This window comes from Cucumis sativus, chromosome 3 (genome assembly GCF_000004075.3).
Source record: "Cucumis sativus cultivar 9930 chromosome 3, Cucumber_9930_V3, whole genome shotgun sequence".
Taxonomy (NCBI): domain Eukaryota; kingdom Viridiplantae; phylum Streptophyta; class Magnoliopsida; order Cucurbitales; family Cucurbitaceae; genus Cucumis; species Cucumis sativus.
In genome coordinates, this window is record NC_026657.2 from 21,206,063 (window position 1) to 21,227,556 (window position 21,494).

At 26.5% G+C, this 21,494-nt stretch overlaps 1 protein-coding gene across 3 annotated transcripts; it reads right to left on the reverse strand.

Moving 5' to 3' along the window:
• Positions 1-744: 744 nt before the first annotated feature.
• LOC101221170 (protein IQ-DOMAIN 14) lies at positions 745-2,992 on the reverse strand. Of its 3 annotated transcripts, none has more exons than XM_011653179.2 (3): positions 2,769-2,992; positions 1,817-2,256; positions 745-1,743 (listed from the first exon to the last, which is right to left on the reverse strand). In XM_011653179.2, exons 2-3 carry the CDS (start codon positions 2,234-2,236, stop codon positions 1,006-1,008), a joined length of 1,158 nt encoding a protein of 385 aa, XP_011651481.1. In that variant the 5' UTR covers positions 2,237-2,256; positions 2,769-2,992; the 3' UTR covers positions 745-1,005. The 3 variants fall into 3 exon arrangements, with proteins under 3 accessions (XP_011651481.1, XP_011651482.1, XP_004149189.1); XM_011653180.2 differs by having other exon boundaries at positions 1,817-2,237; positions 2,575-2,992; XM_004149141.3 differs by having other exon boundaries at positions 1,817-2,237; positions 2,769-2,991.
• Positions 2,993-21,494: the final 18,502 nt, after the last annotated feature.

Consider the following 21,494-nt stretch of genomic DNA (forward strand, 5'->3'; position numbering starts at 1 on the left):
TGTGAAATAAATATAAAAATAATTATACAATAACGGAATTAGGGCCGCTGGAAAGGTAGACACCGCCTCAGACTTTATTTATTTATTTAGAATAAATGAGCCTATACATTTTTTTAAATACAATTAAAACCGTTAAATTTAGAGATTTTTTTTTTCTTCCCAAAAGTAATAAAAGAATAAACCATGCCCCTTTACTTATCATAGAAAAATAAATGATAAATGTGCTGTCTATTTAAATTCATTTTTGAAGTAATTTAAAACATATTAAAAGTGATATTGCCAATTTCAAAAACATTCCCAAACCTACACTAAAATAAAATATATACGTAGAGACACCTAAATTTGATGGGAAAGCTCTTTATATAGGTTGTAGTTTAGTTGCTCTTTTATTTAATGTCAATTCACCTTCATTTTAGTTTTAACTATGTCCCCTAAGACTTTTAATTGTGTATATATATATATATATGTCATAATTGTCTTATTGAATAATTTTAATAATAACAAATTTATTAAACGTTAAATTGAAAACGTATGGTCGTATTAATTGGATGCAAAGTTCAATATATATTCATTCGTTTTGAAAATAATTAAATAAATCATGAACCTTGACAAAAATTAAAATATGAAGTTTAGAAACAAAACACTCCAAGAATTGCCAATTAGAGATAAATTCAAAATCTAAAAAATTAAGGCCAATATTCTTTTGTAATTTATTAAAAAATAGTTTTAAAAAAAACAGAATTAAAAGACAGGATAGAAATTGTATTGATAAGCTTAAGATTAAATTACAAATTTGAGAAAGCTAGAAGTTTAAAAAATTAGAATGCATCCCTAAGATTTGAGGCTAAACATAATTACGAAAATAAAAAAGCAAAAAACATGTAGGCTTTCTAGCTAAACTTATAATTTAAAATAAATTAAACTTCCATTAAGAAATGCTGAATTTACAAGAACACTCTGTTTTTAACACTCAAAAGAAAAAAAGAAGAAAGAAAAAGAAAATCCTCAAAATTCATCAAATCCTTCTTCTCCTTCAATTCCATTACAGCTTCTCTGCATCCTAACACTGCTAATGCTATTCCTCGCCCCCATTATCTCATTCAACGCCACTCTCTTCTTCGTCCATATCTCCGGCCTCTGTTTCGGCGCACTCCGAGACCTCAATTTCGCCTTTGAAGATTTCGTACTCGCCATGTAATTCGGATAATAATTCCCATACCCACGATAATACCCTTCTCCGTACACGCTCCTCCCCGGCGTCGCCACCGCCCCCCACCGGCACCTCCCTCCTCTTGGCGTGCTCTGCGCCGTCCCCGTCGACATCCTCCCATATTCCTCTCCTCCCCCCAAACACCACTCCCCTCCTGATATTCTCGCCGGCGATGCCATTGTCCATAAGTATGGCGATGGCCGCTCTTCCCCCAGCTCCGACACCAAGCTGTTGAATCGACGGGATCTTGATTTGGGTCTTTTGAACATTGTGTCCATTTCCACGATTTTTGGATGTTCTGTTTCGTCGGAGTAAAGGGATCTGATGTCATTCTCTGGGGATTTCTCTGGTTGGGATTTGTTCTCTTTGTTATATGAACGACGACGAGCACGTTGTGATCGGACGGTGGTTTGTGCTCTGATTAAAGCTTGCATGCTCTGTAATGTTGCAGCGGCTCGTTTTCTTACGAGAAATCCTCTTACTAAAGCTTGTAATTTAACTAATCCTCTTAATGCTCGTAGCGCCTTTCTCGCCTGAAATTTCATATTAATTAAATTGATTACAAAAAATCAGTAACGTATGCAAATTCAAAAGATTCATATTTACCAAGAATCCTCTGAAAACGCTTTGAATTTTAACAACACCCATAATCTCTTTCCCTCCATTGAGCAGAGCACTTCCTCTAGTTTGATTCGTAAGTCTAACAACGGCCACTGCCGCCTGGGCCGCCGCGACGGCAGCATCTGCAGCGACTGCCGAAGCGGCGGCCACCGCAATCGCATGGTCATTGCGATCTTCCTCGGACTCTGCAGGATAAGATCTCTGCCAATCGGCATCTGCCACTGCTTTTCTCGGCGGCGGTGGCGGTAGCATTTGAACTTTTCCGGTGAATTCCTTTCCGGATTTGGAGAAACTCCATCGATTCTTCTCTTTTTTATCTCCGGCGGGCAAGTATGAATTCTCATCGGAATTCTTCTCTCTCTTCATTCCCAATAAGGCCCTCAACCACCTTGTAGCTTTACCCATTCTGAGTAGGAAGCCAAAAACTGTCACAAGTGGCCCAAATGAATAACCCTACAACACACAATCCTAGAGAGAGAAACTAAACCCAATTGGGGATCCTACACAATCCTAGACAGATAAATAACTAATAAAAAAAAATTCAATTCATAATAAAAACAGCCAAAAATCGAGTGGGGTTTAGAACAGTTCTGGGTTTGAACCAGAGATGGAAAAAAATGGGGAGGATACACAAAGAGCCAGATGAAGGTGGAGAGGAAAAGACAAAGAAGAAAACCGAGAAACGGAGGAGTAAAGAACAAAAACTGAATCCAAAACCTTAAAAAAGAAGGAAGATGGGTCACCTTTAGGGATTCAAAAAGGGTATAATCTGACAGATCCTCGTGAAAGAATGAAAGAAAAAGAGGAGGAGAAAGGGTAGGTAGGGATCAACAAAATATGAACAGAAGAAGGAAGAGAAAAAGACAAGAATTGAAGTTAAAATAAAATTGAATGAAGGAGGGAGAAGAGAGAGTAATGCTGAGAAGAAAGAACTCACCCAGTTGCTGAAATTCAAAAAAAAGGCTGCCCACTTTGTTCACAGATCAAATCGGTTCGAATATCAAGAAGGGGCAGCGAGACCCCACCATTTAAAAACAGAGAGAAAGAGAAAAAGGTTATGAAGGAGAAGAAGAAGAAGAAGGTTTCATGAAAGTTGTTCTAAAATTCTCTCACTTTCAGGAGCAATATGTACTCATTGAATAGTAAAGATGCAAACTGTCAATCCCGTGATTTTTTTTCGTCTCCTTCTTTTTATTTTAAACTCTTTTAACTCTATATTATAGTTTAATAATTCTTTCAAATTTAACTCTATATTTTAATTCAACTATTTTTTAAATAAATTAATCAATTAACTTTGTATATTTAAATTTTGAGCTTATTGACATTAAAATAAGTCTTAAAAGTTAAAAGGTTTCAAACTTATTCTTTTGACAGATATATTCACATATATTAGAAATTTATCAATTACTAATTAATCTAATTTGACTCCTTTACCATATATTAGAATATAAAATTCAATATTCTACTTCTAAATTTAGAGGAAGACCAAAGATAAATTCAAGTTACCCTAATTTGGAATATTAACATGATCCTACAACTAAATTTACTCTAAAATTTAACAAGAGATTAGGAAAAATCCCTTCATACTCGTGGATTTCAACCCAAAAAAAAAAAAATCTTACAAAGATACAGCCGTTTAAATTTCACATATTTCAATTTTAAAAAAAAATCAAAAATTAAAGTTTAATTAATTTTGTACCAGGAGCATTGTATTTACCCAATTTCAAATAACACAATTCGAGAATAAGAATTTTTTCCTAATCGATATTTACTTTAAAATGAACTATTTGCTCTTTTTAGTGCTCTTTAGCCAAATAACTGGAAGCATGGTTGCTTTCAAGACCTTTGTGTGGACATCAAAGTTAGACTCATTTTGTCATATTAAACTATAGGGAATGAGGAAAAGTTTAAAAAGTAATAGGATATGTTGTCATTTACTATATGTTTATATTTAAAGTGCAATCACTTTCTAGCTCATTAATTTTTAATTGTCTCCAGACTTCTATAATCTAACCCCCAGAAATCTTTTAAAGTGTCTTTTGTGTGTGTTTACTTTTAATAATTTGTGCAATTCTGTTTTGTTTGGAGTGTCTTATACTTCACAGTACTATATATCCTTCATTGTTCTTTTTTAATTTATTACACTTGAAAAAACAAATGGGCCTTTTTGATATAAACTATCCAAAGATTATAATAATAAAAATCACCTATTAATTATAATAAATATTATTTAAAAACTCTAATTCGGTATAATGTTTACTATTTGGTGGTGTTTTTATTGTTTTCAAATTATTATTATTTATTATGTGCTATAATATTTAAAATTATTTAAACTAAAATTATTTTACACTCCATATCCAACTATTATTCAATCTAAAATAACTAACTTCTTGTTTGAAAGGATGGAAATATTATAAATTTAGAAAAAAAATGATGTAGGTTGAATTATTGGTTGAAATTAATTAAGAAAAGAAGAAAAAGGAAAGAGTCAAAGCAGTAAAGAGTACAGAGGGAGTTTCAGTATAATTGTACTGTTACTTCCTTTTGACTCCAAATCATATTGTATTGTACTTTTTCTTCATTTTCACCCCAAACCTACTCCTCCTTCCTACCCTTTTTTAAATTAACTAATATATATAGTGTAAAACTTTGTTCCCAATATACATACATATTGGGAACAAAGTAACATTTTTTAATAAATACCTAAAATACAGTTTATTTTCTCTACTTTTAACCTTAATTCATTCTTTTAAGAATAAAAAAAACCAAACTTAAAATAAACATTTTGTAAATATTAATTAAACTAAAATCAAATGAAAACACACAAATTTCAACCTTAATAATTTTAATATAAATATAATATTAATAACAATATTTATAAATTTAGTTTAAAGTAAAAATAATTTAAATAATTTTATTAGATATTGGTATGTATGTAATGTTTGTTTTGCAATTTTGAGTTATGTTGGTATTTGTGTGAAAAAAAAAAACAAAAAGAAAAATCAGTAAAATAAATGCAAAGGAAGAAAATAAAATGGGTGATCTTAAATTCAAGGTCTATCAAATCCTAAATAGATATATATATATATATTTAATATGGAAATTAAAGGTTCTGAACAAAACATGTCTATATATCATATATATGTGTACATATATAATATAGCCTTTGGCTTAGAAAAATCTGTAGAAAAATGGGTGAAGGATAATAATAAGTATTTATTTTAAAAATTAAGATGGTAAAATGGTTGGTTGTGGTATAATAATGGGATTTATATTTAAAAGATTTTGTCAATTTCAAATTTTGAATTGAGATATGATTTCATGGTTATTATGAATGGGCAGGAAAGATAAAAGCTGAAATCTTTATTTGAATCCATTTATCAAATATTTATTATCTGTGACATCAATTACTTTTCTTCAGTAATAATATATTTCAATTCCAGACACTAATAAAACAAAATGTTCATCTCTCCATTTTTCTTATATTCTTATTTCTAAATTTAAAATTCTCCATTACACCCCCTAACCTTTTTTCTTTAAAGAAACAAAAATCATTTTAATCTATTGCTATTGCTACTTGTCTACTTTTAACTTATTTCGCTTCAAACCATATTTTCAATAGTATACCAATACACATGTTTATATCTATATTGTCAACACAAAAATAGATTTCTTTCGAAACAAGATATTTAAATCCAAATTTCTAAAACTCTAACATCAAAATTGAAGTTTAAATTTAGAAATAAGAAAACATAAATGGTAAAAATTACATTATGATCTAGATTCTTTGTTGGGATATTTGCAATCATAAGAAAACAATGTTAAAAATATTGTAAAAATAATCCAACTTAAAACTAATGGTAAATGTAAAAACATTCAATCCTCCTTCCATAAAAAATGTGTAAAAGTTTAGTTAAATGCAACAAAATTTTGTTGTAAGTTTAATAGACTATTATGTGTGATGTAAGTTTATTATCGATAGATTTATTTTTCAACATTAATTGCAAATATAACTAAATTTACCTTCTATCATATTAAAATGTCCAATAGGTCTATTGAAGATACACAATTTTTAGTTTTTGAAGTCTATTATTTATAAACTTCATTAGAATTATGTTATTGACACCACGGGTCCATAGGTATACTTTCAGTCTCCATCACCAATATTTTTGTAGAACTATTATATAAAGAGATTATAATAGTCTAAAAAATGATAGTAAACTATCTTCAATATTTTTATATCAATGTTATGAATCTAAAAAAAATAAAATATTATATATATATATATATAATATATATATATATATATATATAACAATGCAGTAGTGATATATAGAACACTATCAATAATAAATCTCTATCATCAATATTTACTCTTCTATTAGTGATATGGTTTTATGATTAATAAAGAAAACATTTTATCTTGATTCTCTATTTTGTTTAATTTTAAAAATCAGTCAAAATTAATCACCAATAGTTCTATCACTAATAAAAGTGTCTCGATGACCGACCCTATCATTGGTAACCTTCTATCAGCAATATAAATATATCCTTAAAATCATATTGGCGTGTTTCGTAAATTTTGTTTAGTTTCAACTATGGGTAGAAATTAATCACTAATGTTTTGATCGTTGATAGAAGTTTATTGATGATAGATTTTTATAGTTGAGAAACTTTTATCAATGATAATCAGAGTGATTCATGTTTTGTCTATCTTTATCGTTGGATAGAAGTATACCAATTATAAAATTATCAATGTTAAAATTATATCATTAATATATTTTGTTATTGGTAATAAAAATATGTCGTTAATAAACTTTTATCACTAATAGACTCATATTATAACATTCCAAAATTCGACAATAAATTAATTAAAAAATTACAATGTCAAACTGTTCAAAATTTGGTTAGCTCGAACATTCATCCTCTAAATGTTCAAAACTATAATAATATACAAACTTGATTTTAAGTTGTTAAATTGTACCACATATATCAATGCTTATATCTTTTGTAGATTTGTTAATGACTACATATGTCCACTTGATTAATGTATTTTAGATGTTTTTGGAATCTTCCAAAATCCATTCATAAGCATTTTTAGAATTGAAATATTTTCAAATTTGCTTCACTCATTTTATTTTTTTCAAAATAAATATTAGATATAAATTATATTAGAAATTAGAAAAAGCAAAGAAAAAATAAATTAATAAAATCATAAAATCATAAAAAATAATTGAATTGACTACCATCCTAAAAAATATTCACATTTAAAAAAAAAAAGATTTAGACAAAACACCTAAATCTATTAGAAAATTTCATAGAGGTTCTAAATTATGTTTTACTTCTTTAATTAAGTTTTTCTAAATTTGTAAGACAACTACGACCTTAAAGTAATTATTAATTATATATAAATTTCGAAATTCAAATTATATATAAATTTCTAAATTTGAATTATATATAAATTTCGAAATTAAATTCGAATGATTTTTTATGTATATTATATTAAATTAATTATATAAATAAAACTTCACGATATAAATTTATTACGGAAATTAATTAGAAATATTTTATTAATTCAATATAAAATGAAATCTTTTCTAATATGAAACTAATATTTTATCAATTTAATATAAAAGGAAATCTTTTCTAATACGAAATAATTCAATGATTAAAATAACTTTATATTATTTGCATTATGTGTGAACATTATGAGATAAAATTTTCAACATCAACAACGATTTTGTCTTCTTCTTAATTCAATTTAGATCGTTTCTTCTGTCAATTTTGTTTTTATCAACATCGTTCTTCAATTCAGTTTATTTCTAAATTTCGTTTTATATACAATTTTTGGTTAGTTGTCTTCCTCAATTACTTTTTTTTTCTTTAAATTTCAATCAATTATTTTTGTTTTCATTTTCTTCAAATTTCGTACTTTATCGAGATTTTGTTTACATATATATACCACTTTATATATACAATATGACATGTATTCTTTCTTCTTCCGTTTTGTAGTACATAATTTTTTCTTTAAAAAACCTGTTCTTTCTTTTTCTGTTTCATAGCATATATTCCAATCATATTTATCTTATTTTGTTTAATTTTTTATTGTTCAGTTCATCTTTCTGTCATGTTTGACATATAATTTTTATTAAATGTCCCGTCGTTCGTATATACTATGATATACCAATGAATATTAAATTTATGTTTTGTGATTTGTCACATATATACTACTACTACATATATTCAATAATACATATACATATTCTTTTTTATGTTTTGTGATTTTTTCTTACTGCTTATACCAATATATACACAAATTATATATTCATTCAGTACTTTTTTTTATTTCTTACGTATATGCTACTTAATAATTCATTTATGTTTTGTGATTTGTTACATATATACCACTGCATATATTCAATAATACATACACATATATTTTTTTTTATGTTATGTGATTTTTTCTTATTGCATTTAACTTGAATTATGTATCCGATCAGTATTTGTTTTTAATTCTTACATATATACTACTACATAATACATATATCTTACGTGATTTGTTATATATATAGTATTTCATATATTCAATAATACGTAAATGATGTTATCTTCAATATACTCAATATTTCATAGTGTATTTCGAATATGAAATATAAATTCTTACTAACCTTAAATGAACAATATATACTATAATATACATGTAATCACTATTATTTCAAACATGACTTATTTGAAATAAAACCAATATTTGAAATAAAAATACATAAACCAGTTTAACAAATCGATAGCATAACATTTCGTTCATAAATATACAATGTATTATTTCATATATACTATTCATAAACCAATTTAACATTTAATCACATTTTTCATACAATTCCCTAGATTTTCAATTATTTCATCAAAGTCCTTACATTACAAACATATTCAATTTTCCTTAACATTACATATACTAGAGAACAACTAATGTTACATATATTATATATACTCATCATATTTTTTTCTCATTCATATTCATGTTCCTGTAAACACAAACAACTTTCATACATAATCACTATTATTTCAAACATAACATAGACACGAATATTTAAATAAAATATATAGACTACAAATTGACATAAAATCCTTTTATTAATAAAAATATACACCATATTAATACACTATAATTACGTGAAGTATATGAAAATTAATACGAAACGAAAGAAAGAATTGACGGAGAGAAAGATTGGAAAGTGAGAGAGAAGTCGAGAGGAGAGAACTTTTGAACAAAATCAGAAAAAGAAAAACAATTAAAGAATATTACCGTAGTAAAATTTCCATATTTACCTGAGATATCTAATAAATACAAATTTTAATCATGACTTTTTTTTTAAAATATATTATTAGTAATAAAGATGGATAAATGGATGAATTGAATATAAAGTATTAGTCAATTTAAAACCTTTTTTAAAAATTTAAGAAATTTAGGTGTTCCGTTAAACACTAAAATAAGAAGTGACCCAACTCCTATTTTTAGAAATTGATTTTTGAGAAACCAAATAATTAGTTACTATACATAGGCATCCTTATCTTAGACAATATAATACATACATAAATATAACTTTAAAACAAATTCAAATTCAAATTATTATCCAATAATCCACATCCCTATCAAATTTAGAAATCTAAATTTAATCCCTTAACAATCATTTAGTTAATTTCTTGTACCTTATCACTAAAATTTAGAAATGAATAAGAATAATGCAACTAACCACGTCTATGAGAACCAAACCCATACACATATTTTTATTGATCAATAATTCAAAAACCACCCACATTCTCATAATACTTAGCCTCTTTGTAATTAATACCACCTTCCCTATGTCCCTATAAACAATGGAAAATGCTAACTTTCTTTTTTCTCTAATCTACTTCTTTTTCTTTTTTTTTTTTAAAAAGAATTACCTTTTCCAAAAATAACCCTTTACCTTTTCTTTTTCTTCTAATAGTTATACATTATTCATGGTCAAATACCCTAAATTATTATCTATTTCTCCTATTTTAGGAAATAAATAATTTGCCTCGTACCTTAATCTTCCTTACTTTATTTCAAATAAAGAAGAAGAATTCATTTTGCATATGCAATTTTAACTTCCACTTTTATAACAAAGTTGAATTGTCCTAACAATTCCAGAAACAAAACAATTTGAACCAAATAATTTTTGTTTGGTTTCTTTGGGTAGATTAGTTTTAATAGTTAATGAGTAATTTGTGTTTTTATAACTTTTAGGGTTTAATTGAAGCAATTTTTATATAATGTTTAGGAATATTTTTATAATTTTTTTTTATATAGATTATATTTTAGGTTTCCTCTACTTTCATCTTTTGAACTATAAAAATAATTTTTGAAAAGTCTTAAAACTTTAAAAATAAATAATTTTTGAAAAGTCTTAAAACTTTAAAAATAATCATTTGGGTTGGGAGTGAAAGACTTATCTATTTTAGATTTTAAACTTTTAAAATAACAAATTTTAATTATTGATTATTGTCATTTTTTCATTACATATATATTCATCCACCTAATATGTGTTCAAGATTAGCTCCAACAAATATGCATTTTCCAAGTCATTTTATTCATCATCCTTAACGAGTGGAAAAAAAAATCATCAATCAAATATGCTTAGTTTTTTAAAACACTAAAATAATAGTTTAAAAAATAAATAGATTAAAAATTTAATTACTTAAAAAAGGTGTCATTTTTCATGTTTTTAGTCTGAAAAAGGAGTTATTTTCTTAAAAAAATTAGTATTTGACGTTCCCTAAGAAAAAACTTTCAAAATTCTATTCTACCCATTATTTTAGAAAAAGAATTGTTTTTTGAAAAAAGATTATTTGTTAGTTTAAAATTTTACAATAATATTTTTGTAAGTTTGATGGTCTAATTTTTAATTTTAATATTTTAAAATATTTTGGAGCTAGGAGGGTTTAAGAGTCCATTAACATAAAAAAACTAATGTGTGGTAAATTTAAATTTGATTACCATGTTTGGTAAAATTATTGTGTTTTTGGATTGAGCAACTAAAATAGATATATTAAAATTTGCCTTTTTAAATATAAGTTATAGCTTTTTAAATTAATAATTATATATATGTATATATAGTTTTATTTTTTATAGATTAAGTATTGAATTTTTTGGGGAATTTTAGAATTCAAGCTTACCCTAACTGAAACTAACACCATAATTGGGGTGCCTCTTGCAATTTACTATAAAAACTATACTTTTTTTTTTTAAAATTAAAATTTTAACTCATCGTCGTTTTTTCTTCTTATTATTTTTTTGTGGTTAAACATTTTGTAGTTTTGTTATCATTATAGTGATTGGATGGATGGGGGATGGATAAAAGTGTAAAATTAAAATTGAAAGTATTATTCATTTTGAATGAGCTGAAAAGTAAATGTATATTAAAAAAATATATGTATTATTTTTGTTTTATATATAATAATAAGGTGTTGAGGAGTTTGTAGGAAGAAAAATAGAGAGAAGAAGAAATATATGGAAGAAGTTATTAATTTGGAGCAGAATTGGCAGCTTAGTGTGGACCATACCACACCTAACTATTATTAATATTGATGGCGCAGACAATCAAAGTCAATAATTGAGTTTGAGTCGTTGGATTAGGGGACCAAATAACGCGTACGGTACACTTCTGCGCACTTGATCACCCCCATCATAATTATACTAATACTATTGCCTTCCCCCCCCAATGTGAAACCCTCTTTTTTCACTTTGTTTTTATTTCATTCATATATTTTTATATTTTCTTTTTTAACTTCAATTTTTTCACTAAATACTTATTTTCCATCTTTAGTATCAATATGTATTAAAATTTTAAAATAATTAAATTACACTTTTTTCATCCTTTCAATTTCACTCAATATTAGTGATTTGAAAGTGAGTATTTAATTAAATTTTGAAATTAAATTGAGATTAAGTGTGTATTATTTTGAAATTTAGGAACTAAATAGAAATTATAAAAAAAACCTATTTTCTCCTAAAATTACAAAATGAACTGATATGTGTAAAAATAATATAAATAACATGTTTGATTCTTTAAAAAAGTTGTAAAAGTTTTTATTTTTTTAATTTAAACGTACTTTGGTTTTTTTTCAAAAAAATATAATATTTATCTTTTAAAAAATTATGTAATATTTAGACGTGTTATTATTGATATTTCAAACCCTAGTGGGAGACAATTCAAACCTACCTTCTATGACACAAAGTAGTTAATATATCTAATTAGTATATGTAATCCCAGGAGTTTGTGTTTATGTACACGCTTGTTAATTGTAAAAAATTCACATTTCTTCCAAAAGTTATACACATGTTTTTTTTATTAGTATTATTTTTATTTGAATTTTTTCCAAAAGTTATACACATGTTTTTTTATTAGTATTATTTTTATTATTTGAGATTGAATGTAATATAGTGCATTTAATTTTGTAACTTTTACTTTAAAATTGTTGAGATGTTGAAAATCTTACGAACTCACATTTCACTCTTTGTTCTAACAGAGATAGGTGAATCTATTATTGTCGATTGATTTTAAGATGAAATTTCGTAGTATCCAATATATATATCGTTTGAAGAGGTACGTTGAGATGTTAAGAATTTCGTATCAAAAAATGTAAAGAGAATTGATTTAATTTTGAGACCCATAGCATGTGTGAAATAAAGATAACTAAGAGAGTTAAGAAATGGAAAAGATGTGTTAAATGTAATAAAATATGGAGCGAAAGACATTTAATTTTGTGAGTGTGGATGATAATTTTAGAATAGGGTGTGTGATGGTATAGCTCATGAGACAGAGAATGGAGTGAAAATCTGATTGTTGATGAGATACATAATTTTTGTAATTGACTTTTGTCTTCCAAAGTACTTGGACAGATATGATGTCACTATCTTTCTATTTCTTTTCTCATTCATTTTCTAAAATGAAAAACTCACATTCAATTCGACAGTGACAACAACAAAATGTGCAATCCATTTAATTTTGATAACCACGTTATTTTTTTGTTATTTATTTTAATAATATAAAAGAGTAAGTTTATGAACTCTCTATATTTCTTTCTTTCATAATCTGCTTCTTGTTCATATTTTAAAAAATAAAAATAAATTCACATTTTCAAATGAAAGTGAATTTAGATAGAAAAAAATTAAAATTAATTATGACCATACCAAAACCACTCCCCTCTAAAGGTGTGTTTGAAATGACTTAAAAAAACATTTTCACTTAGAATTCAAATGTTTAAATAAGAAAGGTGAAAATGATAAAAGAAAAAGAGAATGAAAACAAATTAAAATTCAGAAACATTAAATAAATAAAATCAAAATGTTAATGAAAGATATGGTAGTAATTAATTTAATGTATTTATAAAAGAAAACCCGAGCATTGGAAAGGATAAAATGTGAAGTTAGCTTTAAAATTTAGAGAAAAAAATTAATATTTAAAATCATGTGACAACCAAGTTCTCAAAAAAATGAAAGAAAAACAAAAACGATATCCAATAACTGAAGTTAATATATTTTAGGGAATTAAACATTGTGAAAATAATAGTTGGTTTTGATTTCAAAATAATTATTGATATTGAATGTGTTGATAAAATTGTTGGACATTATAATTATTAGTAAACAATAATTAAAAACATCTTAATTTTAGAGTGATGAATAATGAGTAATAATTGAGTGATAGGGAAAGTAGATTTATAGGTTTTGACCTGATATTTTTTGCATTATATTATATTTATTGTCATCCTCGTGTGTGTTGAGCTTACAAAACTATTTAGTACATTTATTATAATTAATTACCTATATTTATTACATTACCACAATATATATTTGTACTTGTTTTTTATTGTAACCATTTGGTGTAAACCAGTTAGGTTGAAAGAGATTCTCAATCTAGTTCATATTTTATGATTAGTTGGATTGGAAATCTAAATAATTCACGTTAATTTCTCAACCCAACCCACATGTTGGATTGTTGGGTTGCATTTTTTTTTTTTTTTCATTTTCAACTCAACGATCATTTAACTTTCTACACGATTATCGTTTAACAAAGTACTCATAACTTTATTTTTATTAAATAAATAATAAAATATAAATAATATCAAATGTATTTCAAGTGTACCAAGTTTATATCATAGATGTATTAATACTACAACAAAAATGGTCTACGACGACAGTTATTCTCTGTCACGAATAAAATCCGTGATAGTTATTTACAGTCATAGTATCGGGAGTCATGAAAAGTTCTTCCATGACAATTTTTGAAAATTGTCGCAATAAGTTTTTTCATGACAGAAAATAAATGTCGTTAATTACTATTTTATAACAACAAATAACTATCATATTTTATATTATGACAATAAATAACTGTCATCATTTGCATATTAACGACAATTAAAAAAATGTTGCAAATTCGTTTATTATGACATTTTTAAAATGTCAAGAATATGTCAATAATGACAGTTTTTTTAAAAATAAATGTCATCTTTTCGAAAGTGACAACAATTTAAAAATGTCATGAATTCGTATTTTATGACAATTTTCCCTGTCAACTAAATGTTAATCGTAACAGTTTTTTTTTAGAAAATTAAATGTAATTATTTTGCTATTGACGACATTTTTTTCCTGTCAAATATAGGGCAATCGTGACAGTTTTTTTTATAACAAAAATGTCATTGTTTTAATATTGACGACAATTATGGAGTGTAACGAATTCATATATTATGATATTTATTTCATGTTGTAAATTCCTCAATTACTACTGTTTTTCTCTGTTCTCCTTGTCACTCCGCCATTACACAAACAATTTTAATGACAATAATGTTATAATACATAACACCCATATAGAAACTTTAATATATATACGCTATAATACACTTAATAATATTCGTACATTTTCAATCAAATATAAGAATATAAAAGTATGAAATTAGAGTCCTTAATCAAAACCAGTGTAAATACCATCATAATACATATGACATAATTTTCTGTACAAGAATAAACAACCAACCGATAATCTTTCACCTATAAAAATATTCTTTGTTGCTTGAACCATAGTCAAATCCTTCATTTTTAAAAACAACAAGTGTATTTTGATGACACCGATTAGCTTCTTTGAAGAAAATTTCATGAACTTTGTCGGCTCCTTTTGGTACAAAGAGAACATGAATATAAGGAAGTAAATACTATATTTGTGCAAACCAAAAAACAAAATACAATCTGCATACCAATCTTCCATCTTCATTTCTAAAAACACCCCCACGAAAACAAAATACAATCTCAATCACACACACAACCTTCAAAATTACAACACACAACCTTTTCAGCTTAGAAAACTATTTAGTACATTTATTATAATTAATTACCTATATTTATTACTTTACAACAATTACTGTTTTGTGTAACAATTAGGGTTATAAACGAGTTAGGTTGAAAGAGATTCTCAATGTAGTTCATATTAGTTAAGTTGACAATCCGAATAATCCAGATTAATTTCTCAATCCAACCCATATTTATGGGTTGGGTTGGAGTGTTGGGTTGTATTTTCTTTTTCATTTTCAATTCAACGATCGTTGAGCTTTCTCAACGATCATTTAACTTCCTACATGATTATCGTTTAATAAAATACTCATTACTTTATTTTTATTAAATAAATAATAAAATATAATATCAAATGTATTTTAAATGTATCAAGTTTATATCATAGATGTATTAAGTGTATGAAAGTGAATGTTAATAGTGTGTATCAAGTGTATATTAACACTATGTCGAGTGTGTATCAGTGGTGTATTAAAATATATGATATATATAAGGTGTATCACATAGATTAGATTTTTTGCCTTTTCAATTTTGCAAAATTAACGAAGTATGTATAATTAGTAATTTTTAATCTTATTTTACTAGACATGAAAAAAAAAAAAACCCTTGATGTAAATTAGAGAGAAAGGTGAGGGGACACTTGCAAAAATGACAAAATAAGTTATAATAATTAAGTTCATAGCACACACTTTATTATTTGTAAAACTGACAAAAATGAAGTCTAACCTACATATCAAAAGGTAAAATGTCACAAATGCCCTCATTACTATATACGTTTGATACACCTTATACACATATGATACACCTAATACACCTCTTGATATACCTGATACTTCTTAATACACCCGATACATTTGATTGATACACTTGATGCACTGAATACACTTTGATACACTCAATATCTTTTGATACACATCTGAAACATTACTAATATATGTTTGATACACCTTATACTCTGCAGATACATTTAATATTCTTCACTTATACAATTGATTGATTGAATGTACTTGATGTGCTTGAAGTTCTACTTAACATTTGATATACTATTGATATGCACTTGTAAACTTGATTCATATACTTGATAATGATTCACTTTACTGATATGCTTTAACAATATATTGTACAACAAAGCCTATGCAATTTTCCAAATTAAAATGTCTCATAAAAACTCATTGTACAACAAAGAACAAAAAAAAAACTCAATTTAAAAACAATCTATAATGCAAAAATGCAAACTAAAATATATTGCACAACAAAACAAAGGACCAAAAAAAGTAAAAAAAAGAAACAAGAAGAATCCATAATATGTGAAAAATGCAAGGTAAAAAATAATAAATCTAAATAAAAAATGTCTTATATAAAACATCCTAAACAAAAGAACAAAAGAAGAAGAAACTCGAAATTTCAGAACAGTTATCCATGATATTCTAGCAAGCTAAAAGCAATAAAAATGTGTCTCATAAAAAGTCATCACACAACAAAAGACAAAAAAAAAAAACTCACAATTTCAAAACAATCCATAATACAAAAATGCAAACTAAAACAAATAATAAATCTAAATTAAAAATCTCCTAAAAAGACAGATGACAAAAAGAGAAAAAAAAAACTCAAAATTTCTTAACAATCAAAGAAAATAATACAAAAATGCAAGAAAAAAAAACTAAATTAAAAATGCACAACAATAACTTCAAAAGGAAAAATTAAAGCAGAAACTAAAAATTTCATAATAATCCCTAATGCAAAATGCAGTTAAAATTTAAAATAAGGGAATACAAAAGAAAGACACCAGCTAAAATGAAACTAGAAGACTGTTTTCTATTAAGGTAAAGTTAAGATTATATTTCAGAAACGATAGTTTGCAGACAATCAATTTTTCTTAAATCATCTCAAATTTACTAAGAACACTCCACAATAAATGATAAAGGAAATAAAAATCAATAGCAAAATATCAAATGTGCGAAATTCTAAAATATTAAAAAATAAATAAAAAGAAAAAGAAAAGAAAGAAATAGAAAAACCCAAGATAGGGAAAGCTGGTGAGATTGAATATGGGGCTGTGTGTATTAGGTCCGGGACGATGACCAATATGAATCAAAATTAGATACAAAAAATGCATGTAATTCGAATCATAAGAAAATTTTAATTAATTAAACAGATAAAAAGGGTTTATGGTTTGATTAAATTCAATTACCAATTAAAAATTAAAGGTTTCTGCCATGATCATGCGATCTTAATTTGTTCAGCATCATTTGGCTCCAATTTTTAAAAAATTATAATCAAAGGAAAAAAAGTATAATTAGTTGAAGAATAAAAATTAATCATATAAAGATAAAAAAGGAAGCTGATATAAAAATGATACAACAAATATAATAATACAACTAAAACAAAGATGACAATAGGCGAGATGTAAATTACTTAACAGAGGAGAAAAGTATTAACTACCTAATGATGTTGACATTGAGATAAAAAAATAACGAAAACCCTACTAATAGAAGAAGCAAAGACACGCGTCTCAGTTGGGTAATTTCTTTCTAGGCCACAATATTGGCTCGTTTTTCAACGTTTTAGGACGAAACTAAAAAACTGAGTATGCGGCATCACCGTTTGACTTTTGTGAACAAAAAACTTTAGTATTACTTAAAATGAGGCCACCTAGTAGTTGGATGTGAACTTTCAAGACATTTGACACTGTTCTAGGTTGGGTAGTTTCTTCTAGGCCACATCATTGACTCTTTTTTCAACGTTTTAGGACGAAGCTAAACAACTGAGTCTGGGACATCACCGTTCGGCTTTTGTGGACAAAAAACATTAGTATTACTCAAGATGAGACCACCCAGTGGTTGGATGTATCCTAAAAAGACATCGCGTATTAAAAGATTAAAAGAAAAAAAAACTCAAATTTCATAAGAATTTTTAATACAAAATGTAAGGAAGTTAAAAAGATAATAAATTTAAATTAAAAATGTGTCCTAAAAAGTCACTGTCCAACAAAAGACCAAAAGTAGAAAAAAAAACGATGAAACTCAAAATTTTAAACCAACCCATATTACAAACTGCTAGCAAGATTTAAAATAATAATGATTATTCAATCAAAGTAAGATTTAAAATTTTTTTAAAAAAATAAAAAAGGTAGAGTTAAGGTAATATAGAAAATTTGATTTCCAGACAATCAATTTTTCCTAAATCACCTCAAATTTACTAAGAACACTCCGATCAAATGATAAAATAAAAAATACAATAATATAGCAAAAATAAAACAAGCAAAATTCCAAAATATTTAAAAAAGAAAAGAAAAGAAAGGAATAGGAAAGTTGGTGAGAGAGAATAGAGTTATCGGGCGTGTGTTATTAGATTCTGTCACACCCTAAACCGTATGGCAACGATAATGCTGCAGTAGTAGGAATACGATGTGAGTTTATTACAACCTTGAAAGTTTCTTATTGTAAAATCTTATTCTCAACTCCTTTTATACTATCAACAAAGCTCAAAACACAATTGTGGTCAACATAAATGTTAAGTATAATAAATACCTACCAAAACATATACTTTATTAATAACAGACATTTGATACATAATTACAACACTTTGACCAAATAGTCAATGCTTAACTATTTCTAAAACATCGATAGTCATCTCGACGTAAATCTTTCAACCTTCTTCTCTACTTGGCCTAAACGTTTTATTCTTGAAGATTGAAGTTTTAAAACGCAAGTCTAAAAAACTTGAGAATGTTTTATGAAATCCTTTTCATAAATATCATTTCACATAAATAAACATCAAATCATTTCATCTCGTATAAATTTCTTTATGTTTAACAAACACATTTATAACATAACAATTTTACATAAACACACATTAATTAATACTTATTCCTTTTGCCAAGGAACCCGAATCGTTCTCTACGCTTGGTCTCATTACCTCGCGTTTGACGACTGTATCAACAACATATGTGAACATACAAATTCATTCTTGTTGTCCAGGTTGTTAAGCTTTATACGCTCTTTTCAACGCATAAATCAATTTATTATCACTATATAGTTCGTACACCCTATGGTAGCATTGACTCTTTATGTGCACATAAAAGTTAGCATCATCTCAAGGAATCAACTAATGGTTTGAAAACCATTTCATAGCATTGAAATCATAATCATCAAATCAATCTTTAACATTATAAAGCATGCTTGAACACATATAAACTTTTCGTAGAAATCTCTTTTTAAAACACTTTCTCAATTGAAATCATATTTCAAATAGTAAAGCAGAATCACAAAACTTTTAAGAAGAAAATCATTCACCACACTTTAACAAAAATCCTCCTATTCCTTCTCTTCTCGCACAACAAATCGTCGTACTTAACATTTTTCTTTTCTTCTCACAAAAAGCAAAATAGCAACATTTTAGCTCTTTTTTTTTTTTTAAGTAAGCACCAAGTCCTCTATTTATAGAGCTCTTAAACTATCTTAGTCATGCTTAAACTCTTCTCAGTTTGTCAGCTCCTACTTAAAACTTTACACGTGTAAATTTAATACTCAACCCAATCATGCTTTAACTTCTTAAGCTTACCCGTTAACCTCTCTCAAATCAGATTTTATATTTTCTTCGCCATACCTTACTTCTCGTCTAACCCCATACCGCAAATACCTTTAACCACTTAACACTTCTTGCGAATAACCTTGTCATGTGGTTATATTTTTGCTACAAGAAACTTTCCTCGCAGACTTCTTCATAGCTAAACCCTTGGTTCTTATCACGAAGACTACCCAAACGCCAAGTCGTTTTTGTCAAAACTTCACAACTTATTTCTTTTGAAAGCGTTTAGACTTGTAGATTTTACTGCAAAACCTTCTTTTCTCAAAACTTCCTCGTGAATTAACTTCTTAATTGCGAAACTTATACTTAACAATAAAAGATTTTATCGCTTAATAATCTCCGCAGATTTATTCAAACACCAACTTCTTTAATACTAGCCAAAGTTTACTTCCTATACTCAAATAAATAAAAAACGGCTCTTACAGATTTCAAGATGATGACCAATATTAATCGAAATTACATAACCAAAATGCATGTAATTCAAATCATAATAAGAAACTCAAATTTTCAAACCAATCCATAATACAAAATGCAAGGAAGATAAACAATAAATCTAAATTTAAAAAATCTCGTAAAAAAGTATTTCACAACAAAGAAAAAAAAAAACTCAAAATTTCAGAAAAAAATCCATAATGCAAAAATACAACTAAACAAATAAATCCAAATTACAAAAATGTCTCATAAAAAAACATTGTATAAAAGAGGACAAAAAAAAAAAAAATCTCAATATTTCACAACAATCCATAATACAAAATTCAAGCTAAAAAATAATAAACCTAAATTAAAAATGTGTTATAAACAAACATCCCATAACAAAGGACCAAAAAAGAAAAGGCAGATGCAAAGAAGCTTAAAAGATAAATAAATCTAAATTAAAAATGTGTCCTAAAAAGACATCACACAAGAAAGGACTAAAAGAAGAAAAAGAAACTCAAAATTTTAAAACAACCCATAATATAATATGAAGCAAAATTTAATATAATAATGATAATTATTCAACTAGAGTAAGATTTAAAATAAGATAATAGAAAAGAAAGACCCAATAACTAAAGTGAAACTAAAAGGCACACGTGTGTCTATTAATGAAGATGAAACAACTAAGGTACTATAGAACAATTGATTTCCGAACAACCAATTTTTCTTAAGTCACCACAATATTACCAAAGATTGTCACACTCCAAACCGTATTGCGACAAAAACACCGAAGAAGTAGGAATATGATGCGAGTTAGTTACAACTTTAAAATTTTCTTATCGCAAAATCTTATTATCAACTCCTTTTAAACTATTAACAACACTCAAAACGTAACGGTTGTCAATATAACGCCAAACAAAATAAATACAAACCAAAACGTATACTTTATTAATAATAGTGTTTCGTACATTATTACAATACTTTGACCAAATAACTAATGCTTAACTATTTCCAAAATGCCTTGAATCATCTCTCCACGAATCCTTCAACTTTCTTCTCTACTTGGCCTAAACGTATGATCTTAGGAGATAGATTTTTAAAACGTAAGTCTAAAAGATTTAGTGAGGTTTTATGAAATCCTATCGCAATACCTTTTCATAATCATTTTGCAAAAATAATATCAAATCATTTAAACATACCGATAAATCATTTCATTTCTCATAGATCTTTCTTTATGCTTAACAAATCAGTTCATTTTGCCAAGGATTCCGAATCGTCCTCTACATTTGGTCTTAT